The following is a 25,883-nucleotide window of genomic DNA, read 5'->3' on the forward strand; positions in this document are numbered from 1 at the left end:
ATCGGCAAAGCAGAGTTTGATTGGCAGTTGCCCAAAAGCTAATTGGCGGGATACTGCCGATGGGTTGTAAAATTCATATGTAATGTTGGTGTTTTTCCCGCTGCCAAATGTGTTTACTGGAATTGCCCTGGGAGTAATGATAGCCATCATAAGCTCATTATCTTGATTTAGAGTGTCATCGGCAAAGTTGAAAAGAAGGGGGAATCTGTTTTCTTCGTCGATATAAGGTACCCAGGCCCTATGATCACGAGAGAGACCATTATAGAAGCTTTGAAAGAATCTGCCGATTTGGTCTTCGTTGGCTTCTGTTCCAGGGAGGACGATTATGGCTTCACCAAAATTGAGGGGTGAGCGTGTTGCCGATTCATCATCCCCGAGCACATAATCTTCAGCAATTTCTCGTGGGAATTGTTGAGCAAAAAAGTCCCATTGCAAACGTTTGTGCATATGGGCATTCAGCCACATGTTGATAAACCACCACGGGCCTCCCAGGTTGCCGATGGGTTCGCCAAGCAGAAGCTTCTGAGACACTTGGTGAAGAAGATGATAAGTGGAGCTCAGAAGGTATCGGCCGAGAGGAAACCTTGCGCCATTAGCTAGAAGTTCAGCTGCAGGGAGGAAGGCGTTGGTTGGTCCTACTGATCGACCACAGAAGATAAATTTTTCTAACCACATATTCAGGAATGTGGCATGTTCCCTCTGGCTAGGTGTCCCGGTTTTCTGGTATTCTTGAATGTATCCTGTCCAACCGCCGATGTTACGGGTATTCACTCTATATTCAGGCTTTCTACCATAGATGGAGCCTTCGTCGGCAGTTGAGATGTCCAAGCCAGTAAGCATGTGGACATCGGCAAGGGTAGGAGTAGCTGGGCCATGTCCAAACATAAAAGTATTGGTTGTATCTGACCAGAAATAAGCGGCTGCAATTATCATTGATTCATTTTTCTGCATATCGGCAATAGAGAGCCTGATACATTGGTCTAATCTTCGTTCTGCCCAGTATACTTGCATCGAGTTATTAACTCTCAAGTACCAGTCTTTCCACCCCTTGGTGGTTTTGGGCCAAGATCGGAATGTGTCTTTCCACAAATTCAGAGAGAAATTTTGGGCTCTAAAGGGGATTCTGTTAACCTCTGCATTGATCAGATCGGTTGGATCTGGGTTGCCCATTGGTCCGAGGCATTGGACGTGCGGCTGATCGGTTGGGATAATTAATTTGTTGCGCAGTTCCTAAGGTTATAGAATCCAGAGAATAGGAAAAAAGGGGAAAATCACCAACTGAATGAATTTGCGAAAAGATTAAAGTAAAGGGTAATGGAAGTGGAGCGAACCGCGGGGACGTCGAAGTTGATGGCCATGGTCTTGAGGAAACTTGAAGTTAGCACCGGAGAAGGGTTCTTCTTGGTTGGGGTCGCGTGGTTGTTCGTCGGAGTCGCCGCCGGAGAGAGAAAATGCCAAGGATTGGAGGCTGAAGGTAGAAAATGAGGGTTCCGGAGGAATCTATTTATAAGCCGCCCGGAGTAAGGGTATTTTGGACTTATTTCTATGTCGCGCACATATAGGTCGAGACGGTTCAGAAGGATATGGTAACTGTTCGCACGGTAATCAGGGGATTGTACAGATGAGTTGATGACAAGTAATCATGATTTAGAGGGGATATTGATACAAGATATTTTAATTCTGAAAATGGCAGCATTATCATGTTAAGATCTTGCCGATGGGTTATTGTTTCGGTATCTTAACCATAATCAAGGCAAGAGTGATTGGCGATTGTGCGATATTTACTGAAATGCGTGAATCAAGATTAGATTTGATTGGATTTGACAACAAATCAAGTTTTGGCTTGGAAAATGAGTTATGATAATCTGGCAAAGGCAAGTGTTATCTGGAGTAAATTTCGGAACATTAATGGTTTTATATTCCGAAATTGGGGGGCATGTGTTGACACCGTTTTTTGTGCGTGATGGTGATCGGAGTGGATTAATCGGTGAGGGGAAGGTTACTGTGTACTTTGATAGCCGATGGAAGCCAGCTTGTAAAGATAGTTGCCGATAGCTGGTGGTGGTCGATGGAAAGGTTGGTTTGGATTCGGGCGTTGCCGATGAAGTTAGAGGTGTTATTGTCGATGCCGATGAGAGGAGATTTGAAGACTACTGCCGATGAAACAGGGAATATGCCGATGAAGGAAGGCTTGAAGACTACTACCGATGAAATAGGGAGTATGCCGATGGGAAGGAGGACGGTGATATTTCCATCGTAATTGAGGCGGACAGGGAAATAGATAGAAGTTGATTTCCTTTTTTATATTAGTTAGAGTATGATTCATGTAAGAGTCACGTGTTTCCTTAGATATGGGATTGGTGTCCTAGTTGTGTTTGGTTGTGTCTCTTTAGATCAGGGTATAAATATGGAGTAAGGGGCAATGTAAGAAGATATATCAATCAATATCAAAACCAACTTTTACTCCTATTTGCATCTATTTTTCGGCGACTTCGTCAATTTGCATACTTTTCTTTTTACGAGTTCTCATTGATTCGGCGAGCTGCATCGCTTCAGTGCGATCTTCGGCGATTCTCGAGTTCCGCGTGAGCACCTCTTGGCCGTGACTTCCGGGCGTATCGCTGTTGTCAGGACCAAAGTGTTCGTTTCTTCATCCTTGTCGATTAGCAGGTCAAATCGACTGGCACGCTTTGGATATCGATTCGGGTATTAGCCCTTTGTGTTTGCAGATCCACTTTTGCATCAACAGTATCACCTTGTGCACATGTGTTAGCATATTTTCACAAACATTTTCAAGGGTATTAGCACTCCACTAGATCTAAATGCATATGCAATGAGTTAGAGCATCTAGTGGCACTTTGATAACCGTATTTTGATACGAGTTCCACCCCTCTTAATAGTATGGCTATCAATCATAAATGTGATCACACTCACTAAGTGTCTCGATCACCAAAACACAAAAGTTCCTATCAAGTTTTACCTTTGCCTTGAACTTTTTGTTTTTCTCTTTCTTCTTTTAAAAGTCAAGCACTTGATCACCATGGCCACTCCATCATCACCATGATCTTCATTGTTTGCTCCACCACTTGGAATAGAGCTACCCATCTCATAATCTCTAGAGGAATAGGTTACCACTTAGGGTTTCATCAATTCAACAAAACCAAACTAGAGCTTTCACCTAAGGAGAACGATGGTGGTCCTCCTGTTGCTCCTCCGTGCCACCGCCTCACCATCGCGGGTCCGCACCTGGGCTGCACGTGCCCGGCCCTACCACAGCGTCGCAGCCAGAGCCAGCCGCCCCCGCACGGCCCCTGTTCGCGTGCCGTAGCCATGGACGCCCTGCACGGTCTGCTCCTGTTCATCGAGCGCCGCAGCCAGAACAGGCTCCTTACCGCGCGTCGCAGCCATGGCGTCCTCACCGCGCGTGCCGCTGGAGCACGCCATGGACGCCAGCTCACTCCTCACCGCGCGCCCCGCCCACCGTGGATGCTAGCTCGGTGGAGCCGAGGCTGGCGCTGCGGCGCTCCGCCAGTACTGGCACGGGCACCGGCCCCGGCCACCACCACCAGACCCGGCGCTCGCGTCCTCAGCTTGGGCCCCCGATGCTCGTGTCCCCAGCCATGGGCGGAGGAGCAGAGCTTCTATCGCGCTACTCTGTCCCGACGTGAAGATGCTCGATTGGGGTGGACGAGGAGAGGAGCAGAGTCCGTCTTGGTGGCCTTGCAGGCATCCGTGGATGGCCAGCTCAAGTAAACGAGCACCGCCAAAGAAGAGCTTCCTTTTCCTCTTCTTGGACCTGTATTCTCGCAGCTGTTGTGTGCTAGTACAAGAAGAGTGAGCAAGCTCTGCTCTGCTCAAGCTCGAGGCTAGCAGCTAGTTTCAGGTGGTGTTTAAATTCATGAGCTAAAGTTTAGGGGTGTTACATCGGATATTACATGAGAGTGTTCAGATAGTAATAATAGAATAAATTACACAAGTCCTCAGTAATTCGCGAGACAAATTTATTAAGACTAATTAATTTGTCATTAGCACATGTTATTGTAGCACCACATTATCAAATCATGGACTAATTAGGCTTAAAAAATTCATCTCGCAAAATAGTTACAATCTGTGCAATTAGTTATTTTTAGTCTATATTTAATACTTCATGCATTAAACATACGATGTGATAGGGACTAAACTTTATAGGGAGGAATTAAACCAGACCTCACTTCACTTGTGTAGCTAGCTCACTTGGTGGAGAAGGGGCGCTCACTACGTGTTCGACAAATTGCCTCAAATAGGTGAAGTACCAAAAAAGAGATGACTCTATCTGAGCTAAACCAGTCAACCAAATACAACTAAATATGGTAGCCAGACTTAAACAGCGCAGGCAACTAAACAAGTTTATTCTAGCTCGATGAAGACGAACTCAGGTATCTGACTTATTTCCTAGCCAGCTAAAAGGAAGCCAAGTAAACAAACCCACACATGGGCTCTGTATTAGTGTATTGACTGTCCGCATCGAGTAAACTCATCACGGCGGTCCTGGTCGGCTGACCGCAGCGCGCCCGCCCGACGGCAGGAGATACGATTGTGCCGACCTAATCCAGCGGCAGCCAGGCACTCATTTAAATCTGGCCCCTTAGACGCGCAGCCGGAGAGTGATATCACCCCGTGTGCGCGTGCCCTCGCCTCGCCCCGACGCCCGCCCCAATCCCCTCCATCTCAAAAAATGGGAATTGTCGCCGCCGCCGCCGCCACGTGCACGTCCCGACTCCTCCACTACCACGTAGCCGCCGGCAGCGACCGCCATCACCGGCACCAGCTCAGGTACTCCGCGAGTCCGTTTCCTCTCTCGCTGCGCTGCGGCTCCGGCCGGCGTGAGGCGGCGGCCCGGGCGCTCCAGCCCGACCGCGTCACCCCGTTCTCCTACGGCGTGGATGAGGACGCGGATGACCACCCGCGCGAGGAGTGCGGTCTAGTCGGGGTCGTGGGCGACCCGGACGCGGCGTCGCTGTGCTATCTGGGGCTGCAGAAGCTGCAGCACCGCGGGGAGGAGGGGGCCGGGATCGTCGCCGTGGGCGGGGACGGCAAGCTCAAGTCTGTGACCGGGCTGGGGCTCGTGGCCGACGTGTTCGGGGACCCGTCCCGGCTCGCCTCGCTCCCGGGCCCCGCCGCCATCGGGCACGTGCGCTACTCCACGGCCGGCGCCGCCGCTTCGCTGCGCAACGTGCAGCCGTTCCTGGCCGGGTACCGGTTCGGGCAGGTCGCCGTGGCGCATAACGGCAACCTCGTCAACTACCAGGCGCTGCGGAACAAGCTCGAGGCCAGGGGATCCATCTTCAACACGTCCTCGGACACGGAGGTCATTCTCCACCTCATCGCGACGTCGCTGTCGCGGCCGCTGCTCGCCCGCGTCTGCGACGCCTGCGAGCGCCTCGCGGGGGCCTACTCGCTCCTTTTCCTCACGGCCGACAAGCTCTTCGCCGTGCGCGACCCGCATGGGTTCCGCCCGCTGGTGATGGGCCGCCGCCGGAACGGCGCCGTCGTCTTCGCGTCTGAGACCTGCGCGCTGGACCTCATCGACGCCACCTACGAGCGCGAGGTGGAGCCCGGGGAGGTGGTCGTGGTCGACCGCCGCGACATGTCGGTGGCCTCGGCCTGCCTCGTCCCGCACCGCCCCCGCCGCTCCTGCGTCTTCGAGCACATCTACTTCTCGCTGCCCAACTCGGTGGTGTTCTCCCACGCCGTCCACGAGCGCCGCACCGCCTTCGGGCAGGCGCTGGCCGAGGAGTCCCCTGCCCCGGGCGCCGACGTCGTCATCCCGGTGCCCGACTCGGGCTTCTACGCCGCGCTCGGGTTCGCACGCGCGTCGGGGCTCGAGTTCCAGCAGGGTCTCATCCGTTGGCACTACAGCGGCCGCAGCTTCATCCAGCCGACGCAGGCGATCCGGGACCTCGCCGTGAAGCTGAAGCTCGCCCCCGTGCGCGGCGTCATCACCGGCAAGAGCGTCGTCGTCGTGGACGACTCCCTGGTGCGCGGCACCACCTCGAGCAAGATCGTGCGGCTGCTCCGCGACGCCGGCGCGCGGGAGGTGCACATGCGGATCGCGAGCCCACCCGTTGTGGGCTCCTGCCTCTACGGCATCGACACGCCGAGCGAGGGCGAGCTCATCTCCAACCGGATGGACCTGGATGGCGTGCGCCGGGAGATCGGCAGCGACTCCCTCGCCTTCCTCTCGCTGGGCAAGCTGCACAGCATCTACGGCGAAGAGTCGGGGGACTACTGCGACGCGTGCTTCTCGCGCAAGTACCCTGTGCTGCCCACGCTGGCCGACCCGGCCGCCGAACCGGAGTGAGCCGGGAGCAGGTGAGCTCTGCTCTGCTTCATCTGCCTGTACTTCTAGGTTGTTGGATTCAGCTCTGTTCGGAGTGTTGAACAATTTTGCGCGCCTCAAGGCTGTAGCTTATATGATGAGAAGCGCTTTATCATGGTACTGATGGATTACCAATAAGAAAATGACAAATGACAAAATCTGGTAGTTGTGTCAGCCCTTGTGCCGTTGTGCTCTCTATCACGTTATTACTGCTGAAGTGCTGATCAAATTATCCATGTCATTGCTAAATTTTGGCTTCGGCCGTTCGTTTCGCTGAAATTTGGATTGTGCTGATGCTTATGTTGATTTGTTGTGAAACTTGGTTGAAACTGGTTGAAAAACACTGTTCCCTGGTCTGAAACTTGGCTGAAACTGGCTGAAAAACACTGTTCCGGCTGAATTGTTGTGAGAGAAAAATACTGTTCGGCTGAAAAAAGAAGCCGAACAAGCCGAATATGGGGTAAGCTGAACAGGGCCAAGAAACATTCTTCGTTCGCTGAAAAGTACTGCTGAAGTAATTCAAGCGATAAATTTGGCCTGGCGCAGTGGGGTCAGGCTGCTAGCTAAACGCACCCTAAAAATCTTATTTTGCACAAATTTATCCTTTGTGAAGCAACTTCACAATTTTTTACCCAGAAGAATCAACAGCGAGTGAAATCATTATTGTGCCCCTTGACCTCACTAGTACTACTTGGGCATTATATTTTGCAAAAACATTTAAGAGCAAGGCTAATAATACAGCCGGCTTGCTGGCCGTAAGGGTTTTTTTAGCTTTCTCTCAGCCCACTCGTACAGTGGTTAGCTCTTTACAGTTAATACATAGCTCACTTGTCTTTCTCACAGACTTTCTTGGTTCTTGTGCCTAAGCCGGCTGTAAACTTACAGCCCACTTCTCCTCTCTCTCCTCCCCTCTCTCCACCTCAGCATTTAGTCGGCTTACAGCCTGCTATTATACCTGCTCTAAGAACGCTGCTACCTGCTATCCATCTAACGCGATAGTGCTACACCATCTGTACTCCTTCGGTAAAGTGACATACATATGCTGATATGCATGCTTCTGTGTCCATGGGTCAGTGATTGCCTGCCTTTCTCTTGTAAACGTAAGACGTTGAGAAGTAGGCGAAAGCGAGAAGCTCTAACGCGGTGAGCGCTGCAAGGAGAAGGTAGAAGTAGTCGAGGTGACCCCGGTTGAGGTCGTCGGCGAACCAGCTGGTGCCGCCGTTCCTCGTCGTAACGCCATCGATCACCGTGATGAGGAAGCTGCTGATGAAGCTGCCGACGCCAAGGACGCTCAGGTAGAGCGCCAGCCCGAGGCTCTTGAGCGCCCCGGGGACCTGGTCGTAGAAGAACTCCTGCATGCCGACCATCGTGAACACGTCCGCGGCGCCGAGGAGCACGTACTGCGGCACGATCCACCACAGGCTCATGGGGACCGCTGACGTGCCAGAGCCATCCACATCCACCACCACCAGGCCGCCACCGGCGTCCCTCGCCACTCGCAGCCGCTTCATCTCCACCACCGCGGCGACGACTAGAGTGACAAGGGACAGCGCGATCCCCGTGCCGATCCGCTGCAGCATGGTGATGCCCGAGGCGACGCCGGTGACCCTGCGCGCCACGGGCACCAGGAAGCGGTCGTACAGCACGATGCAGATGACGATGCTGGCGCCGAGGAAGCACTGCAGCGCCGCGGGGGGTATCTGGAACCACTGCCCGACCCTCCGGTCCAGCGTCGCCGCCTGCTTCGTGAAGAGCGTGGGCGGCTGCGCGAACACCACGCCGTAGAGCAGGCACGTCGCCCATATCGGGAACAGCCTTGCCAGCCCCTTCACCTCTTCCGCGAGCACGGCGTCCTGGGGGAGCTCATCACCGTGTCCCAGCTCCACCGACCCGGCTTCATGCGACCTCTTCTTCCTCCAGGCCACGAAGGCCTTGCGGACCAGTGAGAACGTGCTGGCACTGGCACCACCACCGTTGCTCCCGCGGGAGCCGTAGAACCTGTAGGTCCTCGTGCCAAGCAGGAAGACGGCGAGCGCGAGTAGCATGGCCATGGACGGCACGCCAAAGCCGAGGGCCCAGCCGACGTTGTCCTGCACGTAGCTCATGAGCGCGATCGTCACGGTGGCGCTCGTGCAGAGCCCCATATACCACCAGTTGAAGAAGGAGGCCCGGGACACGGACTCGTCGGGGTCTGTCGCGTCGAATTGGTCCGCGCCGAAGGCCTGGACGCAGGGCTTGTGCCCGCTCTGGGCGATGGCCACCAGGTAGAGGGAGACGTAGAAGAAGGCCGTCTGGAGGGAGGAAGTCGAGCATCCGTCGGCGGAGTCACGGCATTGTTGAGGTGATGAGAAAATTGATGAGAGCGTCAGCATCCCAAGGCCCTGCCATTTGCCAAATTTGGGTGAGAAGAAATGAAGAATGCACATACTGTAGTATGTACTAGTTCTACTCACACTTTGGTGAAAGTGTGGCTTTTGACAAAAGGGCAATGTTTTGAGATTCATGCAACAAAGCTTTGTAAAATTTCGCACAGATACATGAACATGATAATATTGATATGCATCTTTAAATCGATTTCCATAGTTTTCCCGCTCTAATTTATTTGGTTTATAAACATAAAACATGCCAACATCAGTACATAACATTTCTTTCGACAAGCAGGCTATTCGCAGGAATCATGTTTACTCGAAGCATGCCATATCATCACAGCAGCCTTTGGCTGTTTGGATCCATACGACTATCAACGTTTTTACTTTTGACGCTTAGTTGGAAAATGGACATCATACAGGTAGTGTATATTCATTTCTCGGGGAAACATGATTTGAATCTCCAAGGGACGTACTGTAAGCGTTTTTTGGTTGGTTCCGTTTCTAATTCGAACAGAACATTTGTTACCCAAATTAGACTTAGCGTGACTCGTTTTTTTGCTCCCATATTTGGTTGGTTCCGTTTGTAATTTGAATGCGACCACCTGCCGGTAATGCTCCTATTTTGCCTCTGAACTGTCAGGCTTCACTGAAGTATACAATCACACGCTTTGATTTCTGCTGAAGTCGACACACTGAAAACGACTGAACAAACCAAAGACGTCTCCAAAGAAGATACGCGCATGCGCAAGCGCAACACAATCAAGTTGAAAACGGGGGCAGTTGCACAGACGTACGTAATGAGGAGGTCGCGTAGTCCTCTTGAATTCAGATTCAGAACGCACAGGAAAAGACGTCTCCATGGGCATCTAGGATGATGGTTCTAACATGGAAAATGGAGACATTTTTTTTGTGTGTTACGTGAGTCGTGAGATAGGATGGATGGTTGCTCAGGGGCAGGCCGAGCGAGCCGCTCGAGAGTCGAGTCAGCCTCTACGTGTCCGGCGACCGGACAACAGGATGCACGGTGAGCTTGCTATACTGCTGAGCTACGATACGAACACTACTGTCACAACTACCAATATACATAACCCAAAAAATACATGAATACGTCAAGTATGAAACAGGGTGCATGAGCGTCAGCTAAGCAACCACCAGTTCTTGTCTGATTCTCGGAATCTATACATCACCCCTCCAGATGAAAAACTTGTTTAACAACCTTTTGTTTTTTAAAACCCGTCAGGAGTTTTTCTGGACTCATTTCACCTCATTTTGTGCCGAATTTCATGCTCGGAGTGGTGGTCGTGGACAGGTCAGCGATCACATGACAATAAAGAGTATAACCCAAGCAAGCACGGAGCGGAAATTGATTAAGTATGTCGGGGGTGAGATGGAGGAGATCGAAAGCGGTGCGGCGTGGTTGGGGGCTCACCGTGATGTAGAGCACGGAGGAGGCGACGATGGTGCGGTAGCGTCCGAGCCAGGAGTCGGCGACGGCGGCGCCGAGGAGCGGCAGCATGGACGCGGCGCCCGACCACGCGTTCACCGCCGCGGCGGCGGCCGCCGTGGTCTGCCCGAGCGGGCCGGTCAGGTAGCTGATCAGGTTGGACGAAATGCCGTAGTACGCGAACCGCTCCGCCACCTCCACCCCTGCACGCAGGCACCTCCCGCCAGTAAGCGAATCGGATCGAGGTCGAGGCCGATCGAGCGCCGGCGAGATCGTGGGGGGCAGCGGGGCTTACAGATTATGAAGAGGGCGGACCTCCAGACGCCCGTGGACGGCGCGAGGCGGCCGGGGAGGAGCGGGTCCGAGGAGGCAGGGCCCGAATCAGACGCCATGGCTGGCTGGCGACTGAGGCGGGTGTGCTCGCGGAGTGCGAGCGAGCGGAGAGAACCTCTTCTCAGCGGAGGCGTTGGCGCGGGCCCGCGTCTGGACGAAGGAAGAGGCGAGGGCTCTTTCGGAAAGAGAGGGAGGGGTGGGCGCTGGGCAGGTGGCAGTTGGTTGCTCCGTCCTAAACCCGCATAGAAATATTATATCTATATAAATATAAACTGCGTATATCTAGAATTTGAATTCGAACAAAATTTGTTTAAAGAGGACAAAAAGAGACAGATATTCACATGTTTGCGGGTGCAACCGTTCAAGTCTAATCTGCAACCCACAACTAATTTGTTTCTTTTTCCCTTTTACTTACTTAAACAAATTTCCGTTCCATCTTAAAAAATTTATATTCACATAGATGATTCATGCTCTATTCATCCTTATTCTTTTTATTTATCATGCACCACTTTACAATTTTTTGTAGCTAGAGATATAAGTGAGCTAGTATGTGAACTCATGTATAGTCAGAGGTGACAACATATTTGGATAACCCAAAGTCTAATTGGACCTAGTTGCTTTGAATACACTCAGGATGCGGTCTATTTGGGTTTGGACATCCACCATGTGATCCATTACAATCCAAAATTTTCATTGGAGAATAACTTAAAAGGTTCAGTGTTCATTTTTTTTTGTGGCCGTGTCTAAGCATATTTTTTTTAATAAGAAGAGAAAGATACAACATAAGGTCCCAGCAAGCCTAGACTTACCAAGACCAACCCTTCCTTACAAAGCTAGTCCCATAAGGATCACCCACAAAGTTCATGATCAAGTAATTATATAAGAAAAGCTTGCGAGCAACTTTGTACCAAGAGAAATAGCTACCAAATAATATGGCTAACAACTAATAGCGACATTCCTAGGCAGTAAAGTTCACCCCAAAGCCCATCAACCGTAGCTAGCCCAAAGGGACGCGACAGCCAGCTCCATGCGACATGGCGCTTCGTGACCTGCCAATGGTACATAGGGTGCGGTGCGGCGGAGGTGCCAAGTGCCATCACCAAGAACAACGACCAAGGATGAGCTGCGGAGGTTGTGCGCCAAATCAAGGCGGAGCATCACTTCTTTTGTAATTTTCAGTAGAATTACAGGTGACGACAACTTCTCAAGTTTCGAAGAGGGGCACAACATAGCAACATTTTGATCCCTGAAAGGAGCATCCATGGTGGAACATGGAGCGGTAGCAACAGGCAGGGGCGGAGCGAGAAATTAAACATAGAGGGGACCGATAAAAAAAACAACCTATAAAACTTAGCGTGACTCAACCTATTAGGTTTTTTATGGCGATCATCTGGATTAATTCATCGACTTCACACAATTGCTCGCATTTTCTTATATGTATTCTATAATTTAAGGCTCTATTCTTTCGGTGCTAGGCGACATGGTAATTGAAGCAAGGCTCTATGGTAAATCGCGAGATCTACCGGCCTAGACTTTGGGAGGTATTTGTAAGGATGATTTTATCTAGTTGTGTTTTCTATGATTGTATTATCTACTCCATCCTTCCCGTAAAAAGTATCGCTATGGAATTTGTACTGGTCTTAAGTTTGACTACGTTTATAGAAAATATTAGTATCTGTAAATAAGTTTATTATGAGAATATATTCGATGATATATCTAATGATACTAATTATGTACTATAAATATTAATATTATTTGACTTCTCGGAAAGTGAGAATGACATTTTTTATTGGACGAAGGGAGTAGAAGATATTAATAAGTATAAATGACAATAATTTGTTATATTCTTTCAATAAATATAAATAATAACTATAAGATTATACTAATAACAAAATTGTTGTCATATGTTAGGGGAGGCATGCCCCTTCCGACCCCTTGGCTCCGCTGTTGAGTGTACTATCCACATAAGGGGCAAACTCCCCTATTCTTGGCATAGTCCTGCAAAATATTCCTTACAGTTGTTAGTACTATGATCCGTCTGCTCTTCCCATGGCTACAAAAGCGGGTGTAAACTTGTAACGGATAGGATTCGGAAGCAGACACAAAACCTAACGTAGAGATAGTTGTTACATACTCGATCCTAGTGCTGGTGCTGGTGCTGGTGCTGGCACCATCATCACCGCCCCCCGGGGCCGGCGCTAGGTAGGGGTCGGAGCGAGCACGATCTCTTCCAGCGCGCCACTGATGATGATGATGATGACGATGAGGGCCTTCGGAGCAGCAAGGTTTCCGGCGAAGTGAGGCCGTCGGCGAAGCAAGGTTTCCGGCTTAAGCGAAGAAAGCATTGTTCGCATGTGCGGACCCAATATACAAGGAGCGGGGGCATGTGCCCCAACTCAAATTATGGGTCATTTCTAATAAATTCTGGTAAAATTTATAAAATAATAATAATGTGCGGAAAATACACTTACGGATACAAAACATAATCTAATTTCGATCGTGCATTTAGAAAAAAAAATATGTTAACATCTATAAGTATAAATAAATGCACAATTAAGACATGTTTCATGAGAAATTCCATGAAAGTAATTTGATATTATAGAAGTTGATGTATTTCTATAAAGTTGATCAAAACTGGCTACGTTTAACTTAGAACAAGTATAAAATGAAATTGTAATTTAAAATGGAGGGAGTAACTCAGAAATGAACCGCTGATTTGCTGATTACTGATTTAACCTTGGCTTAAGAATTGAATGATCGCATGGCCCTCCCAACAGATACAAATGGGAATCAACATTAAAGATAAGTTGGGACGATCACAAATCCTAATTGAGGAAAAAAAGACATTTACACTCTTATTTGGGTATCTTATCACCTAGACTATACTATGTAGTACTTTTGTATGGCGTACCACACAGCTCTAGCTAACCCTCAACAGTTGCATGTACGGCTCCTTTGTTCTTGTACTTGTATGTCACGGCGAAGAAGACATAGGCGAGGAGCTCGACGGCGCTGAGCGCGGCGAGCAGCCAGTAGAAGTAGTCCACGTGGCCGCGGTTCAGGTTGTTGGAGAACCAGCTCCCGCCCCTGGCCGCCGTCACCCTATCGATGACCGACACGAGCGCGCTGCTGATGAAGCTGCCGACGCCGAAGATGCTGAGGTAGAGCGCCAGCCCGAGGCTGCGCAGCTTGTCCGGCACCTGATCGTAGAAGAACTCCTGCAGGCCGACCATGGTGAACACGTCGGCGGCCCCGAACAGCACGTACTGCGGCACCATCCACCACAGGCTCATCGGTAGCGGGACCTTTGGCTTGTCCACGAGGCCAGCGTCCCGCGCGACGCCGAGCCGGTGCTTCTCGACGAGCGCCGCGATCGCCATGGACAGGAGCGAGAGGAACATCCCCATGCCGATGCGCTGCAGCATGGTGATCCCGGATGGCTTGCCGGAGTACCGGCGCGACACCGGCACGAGGACACGGTCGTAGATGGGGATGAAGACGACGATGGTGATGCTGATGAAGCTCTGCAGCGCGGCCGGTGGCACCTGCAAGCCGTGCCGCCCGACGCGCCGGTCCAGGGTCGCCGCCTGTTTGGTGAAGAACGTCGACGACTGCGAGAACGCCACCGCGTAGAGCAGGCACGTCGCCCATATCGGGAACAGACGGATGATGGCCTTGACCTCCTTGACGAGGCCTGCATTATTGCTCACTGCAGCCTGCTCCTCATCGACGACACCAGCACTGCATAAATCGACAGACATCAAAAGGCAGTGAAGTCATGTCGTTTTGCCGTCGAACACATTGTGCAAGATTGTGAGACTCCCGCATATACTGACAGAGTACATACCTGAATCCCGGCGCCCCCTCTGCTGCAGGTCGATCACCATGCTGCAGGGCCTTTCGCCTGCTCCGCCACTCAGCGAAAGCCTCGCTGGCACGAGCGAACAGGCCCCGGTCCCCGGCAGTGACGTAGTACCGGTACGTTCGTGTGCCGAGAAGGAACACGGCGAGCGCGGCCGCCATGACGGCGCACGGGATGCCGAAGCCGAGGCCCCACCCGATGTTGTCCTGCACGTAGCTGAGGAGCACGAGCGTGACGGCGGTGCCGGCGCACATGCCGAAGTACCACCAGTTGAAGAAGGAGCTCCGGGAGACGGTCTCCTTGGGGTCGCTTTGGTCGAACTGGTCGGCGCCGAACGCCTGGACGCACGGCTTGTGCCCGCCCTGCGCCGCCGCCACGATGTAGAGGGAGACGTAGAAGAAGGTCACCTTCAGGGTGGACGGCGCGCAGGTCTGGGTCTGGCCCCCGGCGGTGGTGCATTGGTGGCCGCTGCCCGAGGAGAGCAAGGTCGAGAAGGCCAGCATGCCTAGACCCTGCATTCGCTCGTTTTCCAGTGATCATTGGCAGAGTTGCAGTTAGTCAGAAGCAGAGTATTCGTCAACGAAGTAGAGACGAAAACAACAACGTGAAGGCATAGCTGAAGGCCCAATGATTTCCATAGAGGGCCATGGAAGCCTGGCCCAAAATCTTAGTCTCTTAGGGAAGTCCAGGCCCATCAGCTCAAGATGCATACAACGAAGCAGGTATGTGAGTTTCTCAAAAAAAAAACGAAGCAGGTATGTGAAGACCTGTAGACTGAAAGAGGGAAAGAAAGGGGAAAAATATCTGCAGGCTCTACCAGAGGAGTAGTTGGTGGCTATAGATGCTCCTCTTGAGTTTTGTATGAGACGATCCCATCAGCGGTGATGTTAATGCAACGACAAGCACTAGTTTCGCGTCCGTGATGTGACGCGACGAACCCAAATACTAAGTTTAGCATCAACTCGCCGCGACAATAATGGCTCAAATGCAATGTACCACTAGTAGACAACCTGTAGCTTCCTAGATCTCGCCCATGGACGGGGAATTTTCAAAGGAAGGAAGGACGAAGGGCTAGCTAAACTACTAAAAACAACGAGACAAACGTGAAAGCGATCTGCCGAGTTGGCATCCGGGTTTGGGTTTAATTTGCTTACGAGGACGTAGAGGAGCGAGGCGATGACGATGGTGCGGTAGCGGCCGAGCCACTTGTCCGCGAGGGCCCCGCCCAGCAGCGGCAGCAGCTGCGCCACCCCGTTCCACGCGTTGATGGCCGCCGCCGCCGCCGCGGTGCCCTCCCCGAGCGGGCCCGTCAGGTAGTTGATCAGGTTCGACGACACGCCGTAGAACGCGAACCGCTCCGCGATCTCCACCGCTGCATGGATCGCGAGGTAACTGATGACTATGTGCTGGTCGCTGTATATGCGAAGTCAGACAGAGATCGATCCAGGGGCGAGCGAGCGAGCAGCTAGACTTGCCTATGATGAAGAGCGCCGACCTCCAGCCGCCGGTGGCGCCGCGGTCGGCGGGGCGGCCGCGGTAGTCCAGTGCCGCGTCGGCGCGCGCCAGCAGGGGGTCGGAGTAGTCGTCCGAGCCGGAAGGCATCGTCGCCGGAGTGGGGGATCGGAGTCGGGGATTTATTGGTACTCTCGTCGGCTGAGAGCGAATAGTAACGGCCGGAGAAGCTGGAGATAAGCTTGCTCTGACACGCGGAGCCGAGAAACCAGAAACGGCAGGCGCAAGCTGTCGCTCGGCGAACTCGAATTCGAACCAACCAACCTGGACGACGGGTGGATTGCCGCCTCGGCAGCGGGGGCGGAGGCTTCTCAATGGGAGCGAAGTAGGAAGAAGTGCTGCTGTTGACTAGTATACGATGATTACGCGCCGCTCCCCCACTCCCAAGTCCCACCAAGTATTGCTGATTGCTGTACGGCCCCCACGCACAGACAAATCGACCGGACCAGCCTGGAACTCCGCAATCTCACCTGCGCCCCACATCGGACAGGAGTCGTCCGGTTCGGTCCTCCTTTCTTTGCTGGGCCGTCGAGTTTGGCTAACTATGGGCTGAATTACTTCTGTGAAATCACTACATCCGTTTTTTTAGAACGATGGCAGGAACACTATCGTTCTTTCTTTCTTTTTTCGAGTAAAGAAAGAGCTTTATTAGCTAGACACCAGGGTTAATAAAACCGGCATTTAGAGGGTCCTAAGCATACGCAGGTATAATGTTTGCTGTGCCTAGCTAAGCTAGCCAATGCATTTGCCACATACATGATTACAATCGCTCTTTACTTGGGAAATTTTGCACTCCCCTTTGAGTTGAGTCAGCACTCTAATTTCCTCTATGACCGGGCCTATCTCTGATCTATCTATCAATTTGTGTCTTATCCTTGAGGCAACCAAGCACAATGAAATTCTAGAATGACTCTTGATAGTCCTCAATGAGTAGCCCAGCGCAGGGCCTCAATGCAAGCCAAAGCTTTTGATTCCCGGGTGCTCCCGCAGTGCTCAATGAACTTCCAAGCTGTGAAGATCACTGACCTGTTACAGTCCCTAGCAATGGCTGCCGCTCCTGCCCCACCGGAATGCTCCAGGAATGACCCATCCACGTTAATTTTAGACCATCTTGATGGTTGGTTGGCTCGGTGGCATTCCTTGGAGGAACACTGCCTTTCAATTAAGAGAAAAGAGAAAGTTTACCACTATGTCCAGTCTAAGACCCTGTTTGGATTGAAGGAGTATCATTTGTGTACAAATTGAAAACAAGGAAAGGAATTTGGAATGTGAGTTTGGAATAGAGGAATTGCCTGTCCCTTTTCTCTTGAATCCTATAGCTAGCCAACAATTTCACAGGAACGAAAAAAAATCCAGTTTGATCTTGTGGTTCTCTCTTCCTCCACTGAGGCCCGAGGCAAAGCGCATTAAAACTATCTCCAACACCGAGAGGCAAACCCAAAATGCGTCCCCAACAGTGCTTTGCCTATCCGAAAACACCATCCAACAGCCGACCCAAACCCGTCACCCATTTTGCCTACCGAAGCAATCGATACGCAAAAAAGCATCGCCTCTCTCCTCGCTACGCAAATCGTCAGCGCTCGCTCGCGTCCGAGGTGGCCCGCTCCCGCACCGTTGGGGAAGAAGGAGAGGGAGATCCGCCGGGCGCGAGTTCTGCCGAGCCGCGGGCGTGGACGCGAGCTCCGTCGGGGAAGAAGAAGGAAAGGGAGGAGGGCCGGATCCGGGCGCGGACGCGAGCTCCGCCGGGGGCGAGCTCCGTCGGGCGCGAGCTCCGTCGGGGAAGAAGGAGAGGGAGGGGGGGCCGGATCCGGACGCGGACGCGAGCTCCGCCGCGCGCGGGCGCGAGCTCGGCCGGGCCGCGGGGGCGAGCTCCGCCGGACGCGAGCTCCGCCGGGGGCGAGCTCCGTCGGGCGCGAGCTCCGTCGGGGAAGAAGAAGGAGAGGGAGGGGCGCGAGCTCCGTCGGGGAAGAAGAAGGAGAGGGAGGGGCGCGAGCTCCGTCGGGGAAGAAGAAGGAGAGGGAGGGGGACTCTATGAAATCAATGGAGATTTCATAGAGTTTTATGGGTATTAAATATGTTGATATGGCATTGTCTTGATGAAGAGAGAAGATAAAAGTTTTATGGGAGTAGAGAGAGTTTCATGGATGAAACTCTTCTGTACTATTTCCAAAATATAGGTGTGTTGGAAACTGAGAGATGAAACCCCCGCTGAGACTGTCCTTACAAAATAAGTTTGTAATTTCTGTAACACCACTGATTGCTTTGCCTCTAAATGATTGTATTTAATGCTTGATCTGCGCCCTAAAGAAAAATTGGCTTGCTGGAGGGCGCAATTGAGGCATGGGGGGATTGATTGAGGTGGAGTGAGGGTTCGTCAGTGGTCAGTGTGGAAACTTACACACGAGGGCGCTGCAAAGGTCGACCTGCATGGCCTTGACTTGGCACAGATGGTTCGTAACGCATTCAGTCAGGGAACTATTTGTCCTCTTCAACGTAACCGCAAGTTACACTGTGGTGCTATGATTAATAAACTTCGAATGATTGGGGGTGTACGGAGATGGTCACTAAATTTTAATACTCCGTCCGTCTTAAAAAGAGCTTGTCATTTTACAAAAATTTAGATAAATGATCGTGAACCCAAATGACCATGGTAGCCCTATTTATGCATATTCTATAGGTAAACACTCCATTCGTCCCAAAATATCTGTCGTTTTCGTTTTCCGATAAACAATTTTGGCAAAATATATTAAAACATATTAATATTTATGGTACATAATTGGTATCATTGAAAAGATCTATGAATCTAGTTTTTTAATAAATTTATTTAGAGATACAAATGTTGCACGTATTTTCTACAAATCGAGTCAAACTTGCAGCACGAAAACAAAAAACGACAGATAATTCGGGACAGAGGGAGTAGTTGTTTTTTATCCAAACAAGTACAAGTAATAAAATAGCTAATGGTTAGTTTGACCTCTAGTAGATAATAATTATTTCATTAGCTGGACCAAATGAGATAATAACAACTAACAGTTATTTAGTAGCATTTTCATCAGTTGTGCATCCAAACACACTCCTAATAGGTAGCTAATACTTAGCTAGCTGATATCAGATATGAGCAAACTAACTATTAGCGGATAATGAATCCAAGCATGGTCTAAGTTAATTGCGCTTGCAGCTATAATTAAGGAGTCCTGCAGTCACGTGGATGCGATTGGGGAAATATATAGAGGAAAAAGATACGAGCTTGATGAGTTGATATACGTGGGACCTGACTGGCTGTACAAAGACTATAACGATAGATTTTGTGGGACAAATTTTGAGTTTTGGAATGACAATTTTTTGAGCACAGAGTGTACCAAAATCTGAAGAGGCTGTTCTAAAATGAAATCATTGGATGTTTCATTTTGAGTAAAATGCACCCTGGGTACTTAAACTATTGGGGCATTACCATCTAGGTACTCGAACTGAAAAAGTTCACCTGGGTACTTAAACTATGGGGCATTACCATCTGGGTACTCGAACTAAAAAACCTCCCACTTGGGTACTTAAACTATTGGCCCATTACCATCTGGGTACCGTCGCCGGTGACCAGGAGCGCGGGAAAATAAATTTTGATTTTTTTCTTTTTCTGAAAATAGATGAATAGTGCTAGAATTTGTTATTTTTGTAAAAAAATAATTAGAGCTCCAAACATTCTAAAATTTTTTGTGTAGCCTCTATATGATGTACTCTACCTAGGAAAAATATGAAACTTGGAAAATGAATAGTTTTTGTATGTTTAAAAATTACCTCTTTTAATTAATAAATGAACTTCCATAAATTTTATAATTAAAATAAATAAATGTCAAAAAGAGGCGGCCTAACTGTGTGCGAGCGAGCAGGAGAGCACAGGTAGGCCGCCTCTTTTTGGACATTTATTTATTTTAATTATAAAATTTATGGAAGTTCATTTATTAATTAAAAGAGGTAATTTTTAAACATACAAAAACTATTCATTTTCCAAGTTTCATATTTTTTCTAGGTAGAGTACATCATATAGAGGCTACACAAAAATTTTTAGAATGTTTGGAGCTCTAATTATTTTTTTTAAATAACAAATTCCAGCACTATTCATCCATTTTTAGAAAAAGAAAAAAAATCAAAATTCATTTTCCCGCGCTCCTGGTCACCGGCGACGGTACCCAGATGGTAATGGCCCAATAGTTTAAGTACCCAAGTGGGAGGTTTTTTAGTTCGAGTAACCAGATGGTAATGCCCCATAGTTTAAGTACCTAGGTGTAGCTTTTTCAGTTCGAGTACTTAGATGGTAATGCCCCAATAGTTTAAGTATCCTAGGTGCATTTTACTCTTTCATTTTTATACTGAGAATCTTGTCGCGCCCCAATATCGATCCCTTATTTTATGTTAAAATAACCCCCAAAAAATCATCACAACAGACTGGTGGTTCGTGGCTTCGTGCAGGTGAGCTGGCCAGCAGCGAATCGGGAATTTTATTTTAAAATGCAAAGCAATGAATCAACAGCTAGCTAGTTAAGGCCTGGTTTAGTTCCACCCCAAAATCCAAAAAGTTGCTACAGTACCTGTCACATCGAATGTTTGCGGCCCGTGCATGGAGCATTAAATGTAGACGAAAAGAAAAACTAATTGCACAGTTTGGTGGGAAATTACGAGACGAACGTTTTAAGCCTAATTAGTCAATATTTGGACACTATTTGCCAAATAAAAACGAAGGTGCTACAGTAGTCCCAAAATCCAAATTTCGCGAACTAAACAAGGCCTAAGTAAGAGTGTGTTGGTTTGAGGACAAAGACGGATGAGATAGGGTCATTCATGGATTTCGGGATATGGGTATTATGTTGTTTGTTTGGTTGGATGGACGATGAGAATACTTGACTAATTATATCTTAATAAATATGCACCGACACTAATCTTGTCATTATAGGTCCCATTCGCTTCGCTGAAAAAATAAACCGAAACAATGTTCTAGCTAATTTATCGTGAGAGAGAAAACACTGTTCCGGCTAAATAAACAAGCTGAAAAGTACGAATTATAAGAGAAACGAACATGGCCATAATCACTAATTAAAAATAAAATATGTTAATTAGTACTATATTACTCTAATTGTCACATAAAACCTGCGCTAATTAATATGTGGATATTCTATCCGTCAAATTTTTTAGGGTCACGATATCCGACGTCTACCTAGAATATTATTTTCTATCGATTGTATCCATACAACCAAAGCGGAAATATATTCAGTATCCATACAACCAAACACAAAGAAGCGGAAATATATTCAGTCTTTTTTTTTCTTACGAGGATGTAGACGAGCGAGGCGAGCACGATGGTGCCGTAGCGGCCGAGCCACGAGTCCGCGAGCGTCCCGCCCAGCAGCGGCAGCAGCTGCGCCGTGCCGTTCCACGCGTTGATGGCCGACGCCGCCGCCGCAACCCCTTCCCCCAGCGGGCCCGTCAGGAAGGTGATGAGGTTCGCCGACACCCCGTAGAAGGAGAACCGCTCCGCGATCTCCACCGCTGCACGACGCATCAACGTAACCGATCGATCTCATCTCAGCAAGAAAGGAAACTTGCTGCGTATATATACGGATGGATCGATCGAGCCAGCTGCGGATGCCAACTTGCCTATGATGAAGGAAGCGGACTTCCAGCCGCCGGTGGAGGCGCGGGAGGCCGGCCGGCCTCGGTGGTCCACCGCCGCCGCGACGACGGCGGCACCGGCACCGCCCGCTGCCGCGCCCTGCTCGTCACCGCCGTCCGCCATTCTTGTGAGTAGATCGAGTTGGTGGATGGCTAGGTGTCCGACCAGAGCCCGATGACGCCTGAAACGGCCGGAGCCAGGAGCTAGTAATAATTAATGGCTAGGCATCCATCCTCGCCGGAGCAGCGCGCGCGGTTGGGGTCCGGGGCGTTAAATAGCCGTGGACTATGGAGAAATCAAGGCAACTAATCAAGCACCGCACCGCTGGAGAAGGCGGATCGGAGATGACAAATGAGCTAGCTTATCATCGTGGTTCACTTATTTATTTGGCACGAGTTTGACTTCATTTGCCGTCTTGCCGATTTCGGGATCGGGATCGTGATCGTGAGAGATACACTGACTCTGTGAGGCCCGCGCGGTCAACTTGCTTCGATGTGCATGCATCCACGACGAAGTCATATGCACGCGGTAGCTGGCCTCATCGGCGGCGCGCGGCGCCGGAGACGTGTACGCTGGATCCCTCTGCGCGCGCCACCTGGAACACAGGACAGGTGGACATCCGTGGCGGCGCGAGCTATTGTCGCACTCATCCTCCAGCATTCCTTCGTCGTGTTCGTGTCTCCCTCCCCTGCCCTGACCTGGCCAAACCGGCGAGCCACCGCCGCCCGACGAAGCCACCAGTATCCGCGGCCGATGGCTTTTGCACCGCCCGCTGCCGAGACACGGTGATCTTTCAACCAGAGAATCAACTTTTGAACATTAGAAGCAGTCTCGATACCCAAAAAAAAGTCAACATCTGAAGCATCCATTGAAAGTCATAACTTTGAATCGGTGAACTTTTGATATTACCACCTTTGGTTTCTGACTCCTGTGCGCGAATGACGCTCATGCAGTCAAAAGCTCTGACTGCACAAACAACTTATCACCACCGGAAAACTGGACTTTGCCGAGTGCATGAGACTTTACCTAGTGCCTTTTTATCGGGGCACTCGGCAAAGTAATATTTTGTCGAGTGCCGCGCTCGGCAAAATAAAGCACTCAGCAAAGGTGACTTTACCGAGTGTCTTGGTAAAACTGGGCTTTGCCGAATACCGCGGCACTCGGCAAAAGGTGGTCGGCCCGTGACGGCGGCCACCTGCCGTCAGATTTTGCCGAGTGCCTAACGGCTGGCACTCGGCAAATTTTTTTTATTATTTTTAAAAACTTATTTTGCCGAGTGCCAGCCCTAGGCACTTAGCAAAAAAAATTATTTTTTAAAAACATATTTTGCCGAGTGCCAGCCCATGGCACTCGGCATTTTTTAAAAAAATATATTTTGCCGAGTGCCAGAGATAGGCACTCGGCAAATTTTTTTATTTTTTAAAACTTATTTTGCCGAGAGCGAGACCTAGGCACTCGGCAAAAAAAAATATTTTTTAAAAACATATTTTGCCGAGTGTAAGCCTTGGGCACTCGGCAAATTTTTTTTTAATTTTTTAAAACTTATTTTGCCGAGTGCCAGCGCTAGGCACTCGGCAATTTTTTTTTTTTGAAAATCATATTTGGCCGAGTGCCTCCTGGGCCGACACTCGGCAAAGCCCTTGGCAAAGTTGAAATAAAAAAAACTAGGCACTAAAAGCCCACCGGCCCAACCCCCAGCCACCCACCCGCTCCCCCGCACCCACCCCAGCCGCCGCCGCGCCCTCGCTGGCGAATCGCAGCCACCGGCGAGCCCCGCCCTCGCGCCCGCGTGCGCCCGCGATCGCGCCCGTCGCCGGCCGCGGCCTGGCCCCCCCTCGCCTCGGTCGCCCAGAGGTGGCTGGCTGGTGCCGGCCGGCCATTTTCGGCAGCGGCGGCCGTGTCCCGGCCATCCCTTCCCTGGCCGCGCCGCCCGTAGGAGCAGGGGAGGAGGGAGAGAAGGGAAGGGGAGAAGAGGAGGAAGAGAAGAGGGGGAAGAAGGGAGAAGGGAGGAGGAAGAAGGAAGAAGGAAGAAGGAAGAAGGGAGGGAGGAGGAAGAAGGAGAAGGGAGGTGGAGAGGAGAAGGGAGGAGGAAGAAGGGAGGAGGAGCCCCGGCCGCTATCCACGCCTCGTTAGCGGCGGTGCTGTGCCCTCGGCGCCCCGCTCCCGACTCCGCCCACCGTTGACGAGCACACTAGGTTCACCCTTCCCTTTCTATTAAAATCGTGCAATGGATGTCGGCCATCGAGCCCTTGTTAGTAGTAATAGTTGTTGTATGTGGTTTTCGGCCATCGAGCCGTTGTTTGTGGATGTTGGCCTTCGTGCCGATCTTTTTTGCAGGTTTTTGAAACATCCCCGTGCAGGGGAGGTTCTACCGAAATTTTCAATTGTCACTAATGTATTGCCTTTTTATGCAGGAGGAGGCCCCGGCGGAGGGACCTTGGTGACCCCGATTGTCTTCGTCAGCGTTGCGGGTATGCCTGCACCGCGTCGTGGCGCCACTGCACCGACTCGCCACAGCCCCGCTAGCCTGACCTCACCGGCACCCTAGGTATAACCCCTCTATCCGTATCATGGTCTTAGGTCGCTGATCCCAGTTAGGCGTCTCCCGTCCGAAAGAGATACGGTCGAAGTTATGTAGGTCTTTTGCATATCTGCGAGCGTTTCTATTTCGAATTGTCCACGTTTTTTGGACAGCCCGCGGATGCGTAGATAGGTTAGTTTCCATGGTCCGCTCCGATCCGAGACGGTGTTTCGGCATCACCCCCCTGTTGTTCTCCAGATACACACACTCTCCCTTGCAGGACGTGTATCGGGAGAACAGCGGGGAGGTGCTGCCGAAATTCCGTCTCGGATAGGAGCGGAGCATGGAAACTAACCTTATCTACGGATCCGCGGGTGGGATTAGGACCTATCCTCACCTATTAGAGAGTAGGGACACCACGTAGATGCAATTGATGGTGACTCATATGTGTTGATACGTCTGTTAAAGGATGGAGGACCGTGAGTGGATGTACACGCTCTGGAAAGACGCGCACGATTACGACTTGCTGTTTATAGTCAAGGTCAAAGAATTCTTACAGCATGCATTTGGCGAGAGTGCTGGAGGCCATTCTCTAGTGGTTTGTTCGTGCAGCGGTTGTGACAACAGAAGAAGGAAAGATAGGTTAACCATGGGTAAACATATTGTGAAGTTTGGATTTACTCCGGGCTACCACCGGTGGATCCACCATGGTGAAGCCGATCGTATCAGGGAGGAGGTGGTGAGACCATGGCTCGAGGCTTTCGATGATGATGCCGGGGTAGCAGACATGCTGGATGACACGCACCAAGCTTAGTTCGCTAAAGGACGTGACAAGGAGGAGATGGAGGCTACCGCAGATGCCTTCTACCTGATGTTGGACTCGGCACAGAGACCCCTTTACGATCATACTAATGTTTCTCAGCTAGATGCCATTGGTCGCGTAATGGGGTTGAAGGCCAAGTTAAACCTAAGTCGAGAAGGCTTCGACAAGATGGTGGCCGTGTGGAGCAATATGCTACCGAAGACACACATTATGCCGAAGAACTTGTACGAGTCAGAGAAGCTCCTTCTTGCACTTAAGATGCCATATGACAAGATACATGCGTGTCCAAAGGGATGCGTCCTATTTAGGAAAGAACACGCGGATGCAAAGTACTGCCCGAAGTGTAAATCCTCTAGGTACGTGGAGGTAGACTCAGGCGATGGCCAGAAGAGACAGCTTAAGATCCCCATGAGAGTCCTACGACACCTTCCGTTCCTATCGAGGCTCCAATGGCTATTCATGACCGAGGAATCCGTGAAACAGATGACATGGAATAAAAACGGCACACAGCACAATCCTGAGAAGATGGTACATCCATCCGATGTTGATGCATGGAAGTACTTCAATTCACAGCATCCTCTCAAAGCAGAGGAGGCTCGTAATGTACGTGTCGTGCTGGCAACAGATGGGTTCAATCCATATGGCATGATGGCTGCACCATACACATGTTGGCCCGTGTTCGTCATCCCCCTGAATCTCCTCCCCCGGCGTCTCCTTTCAACGGCATACCGTGTTCCTATCGTTGATAATCTCTGGACACCCGGGGAGTAATATGGGTGTCTTCATGGAGCATGTGATAGATGAGTTGATCGATGCTTGGGTCAAAGGGGTGTGGACATACGACCGAGCTACGAAGACTAGCTTCAAAATGCATGTCTGGTACCACTACTCCCTGCACGACTTCCTAGCGTACGGGTTAATGTGCGCCTAGTGTGTTTAGGGGAAGTTCTCATGCCTAATATGCAAGGAAACTGTGAGGTTCATATGGTTGAAGAAGGG

General features: G+C 50.5%; 4 protein-coding genes across 4 annotated transcripts in view; 1 reads left to right on the forward strand and 3 right to left on the reverse strand.

Moving 5' to 3' along the window:
• Positions 1-2,188, reverse strand: part of LOC136515786 (uncharacterized) — a 42,976-nt gene extending 40,788 nt beyond the window's left edge. Inside the window, exons 1-2 of the mRNA XM_066509282.1 lie at positions 1,332-2,188; positions 118-1,230 (exon numbers count right to left, since the gene is read on the reverse strand). Of these exons, the coding sequence (XP_066365379.1) occupies positions 118-1,230; positions 1,332-1,358 (1,140 nt within the window). The 5' untranslated portion in view covers positions 1,359-2,188. The remainder of the gene's footprint in view (positions 1-117; positions 1,231-1,331) is intronic.
• Positions 2,189-4,667: 2,479 nt separating this feature from the next.
• Positions 4,668-6,599, forward strand: LOC136517040 (amidophosphoribosyltransferase, chloroplastic-like). The gene has a single exon (XM_066510551.1). It carries the CDS (start codon positions 4,715-4,717, stop codon positions 6,338-6,340), a length of 1,626 nt encoding a protein of 541 aa, XP_066366648.1. The 5' UTR covers positions 4,668-4,714; the 3' UTR covers positions 6,341-6,599.
• A 490-nt stretch (positions 6,600-7,089) lies between these two features.
• Positions 7,090-16,115, reverse strand: LOC136519012 (uncharacterized). Its single transcript, XM_066512682.1, has 8 exons — positions 15,842-16,115; positions 15,521-15,738; positions 14,352-14,878; positions 13,441-14,245; positions 12,012-12,036; positions 10,467-10,499; positions 10,157-10,374; positions 7,090-8,739 (listed from the first exon to the last, which is right to left on the reverse strand). The coding sequence occupies exons 1-8, from the start codon at positions 15,966-15,968 to the stop codon at positions 7,429-7,431; spliced, it is 3,264 nt and encodes a 1,087-aa protein (XP_066368779.1). The 5' UTR covers positions 15,969-16,115; the 3' UTR covers positions 7,090-7,428.
• A 4,969-nt stretch (positions 16,116-21,084) lies between these two features.
• On the reverse strand, positions 21,085-21,663 carry LOC136515787 (protein NRT1/ PTR FAMILY 5.10-like). Its single transcript, XM_066509283.1, has 3 exons — positions 21,525-21,663; positions 21,199-21,416; positions 21,085-21,099 (listed from the first exon to the last, which is right to left on the reverse strand). The coding sequence occupies exons 1-3, from the start codon at positions 21,661-21,663 to the stop codon at positions 21,085-21,087; spliced, it is 372 nt and encodes a 123-aa protein (XP_066365380.1).
• Between the last annotated feature and the right edge of the window lie 4,220 nt (positions 21,664-25,883).

The sequence above is a fragment of the Miscanthus floridulus genome, chromosome 17 (assembly GCF_019320115.1).
Source record: "Miscanthus floridulus cultivar M001 chromosome 17, ASM1932011v1, whole genome shotgun sequence".
NCBI lineage: Eukaryota > Viridiplantae > Streptophyta > Magnoliopsida > Poales > Poaceae > Miscanthus > Miscanthus floridulus.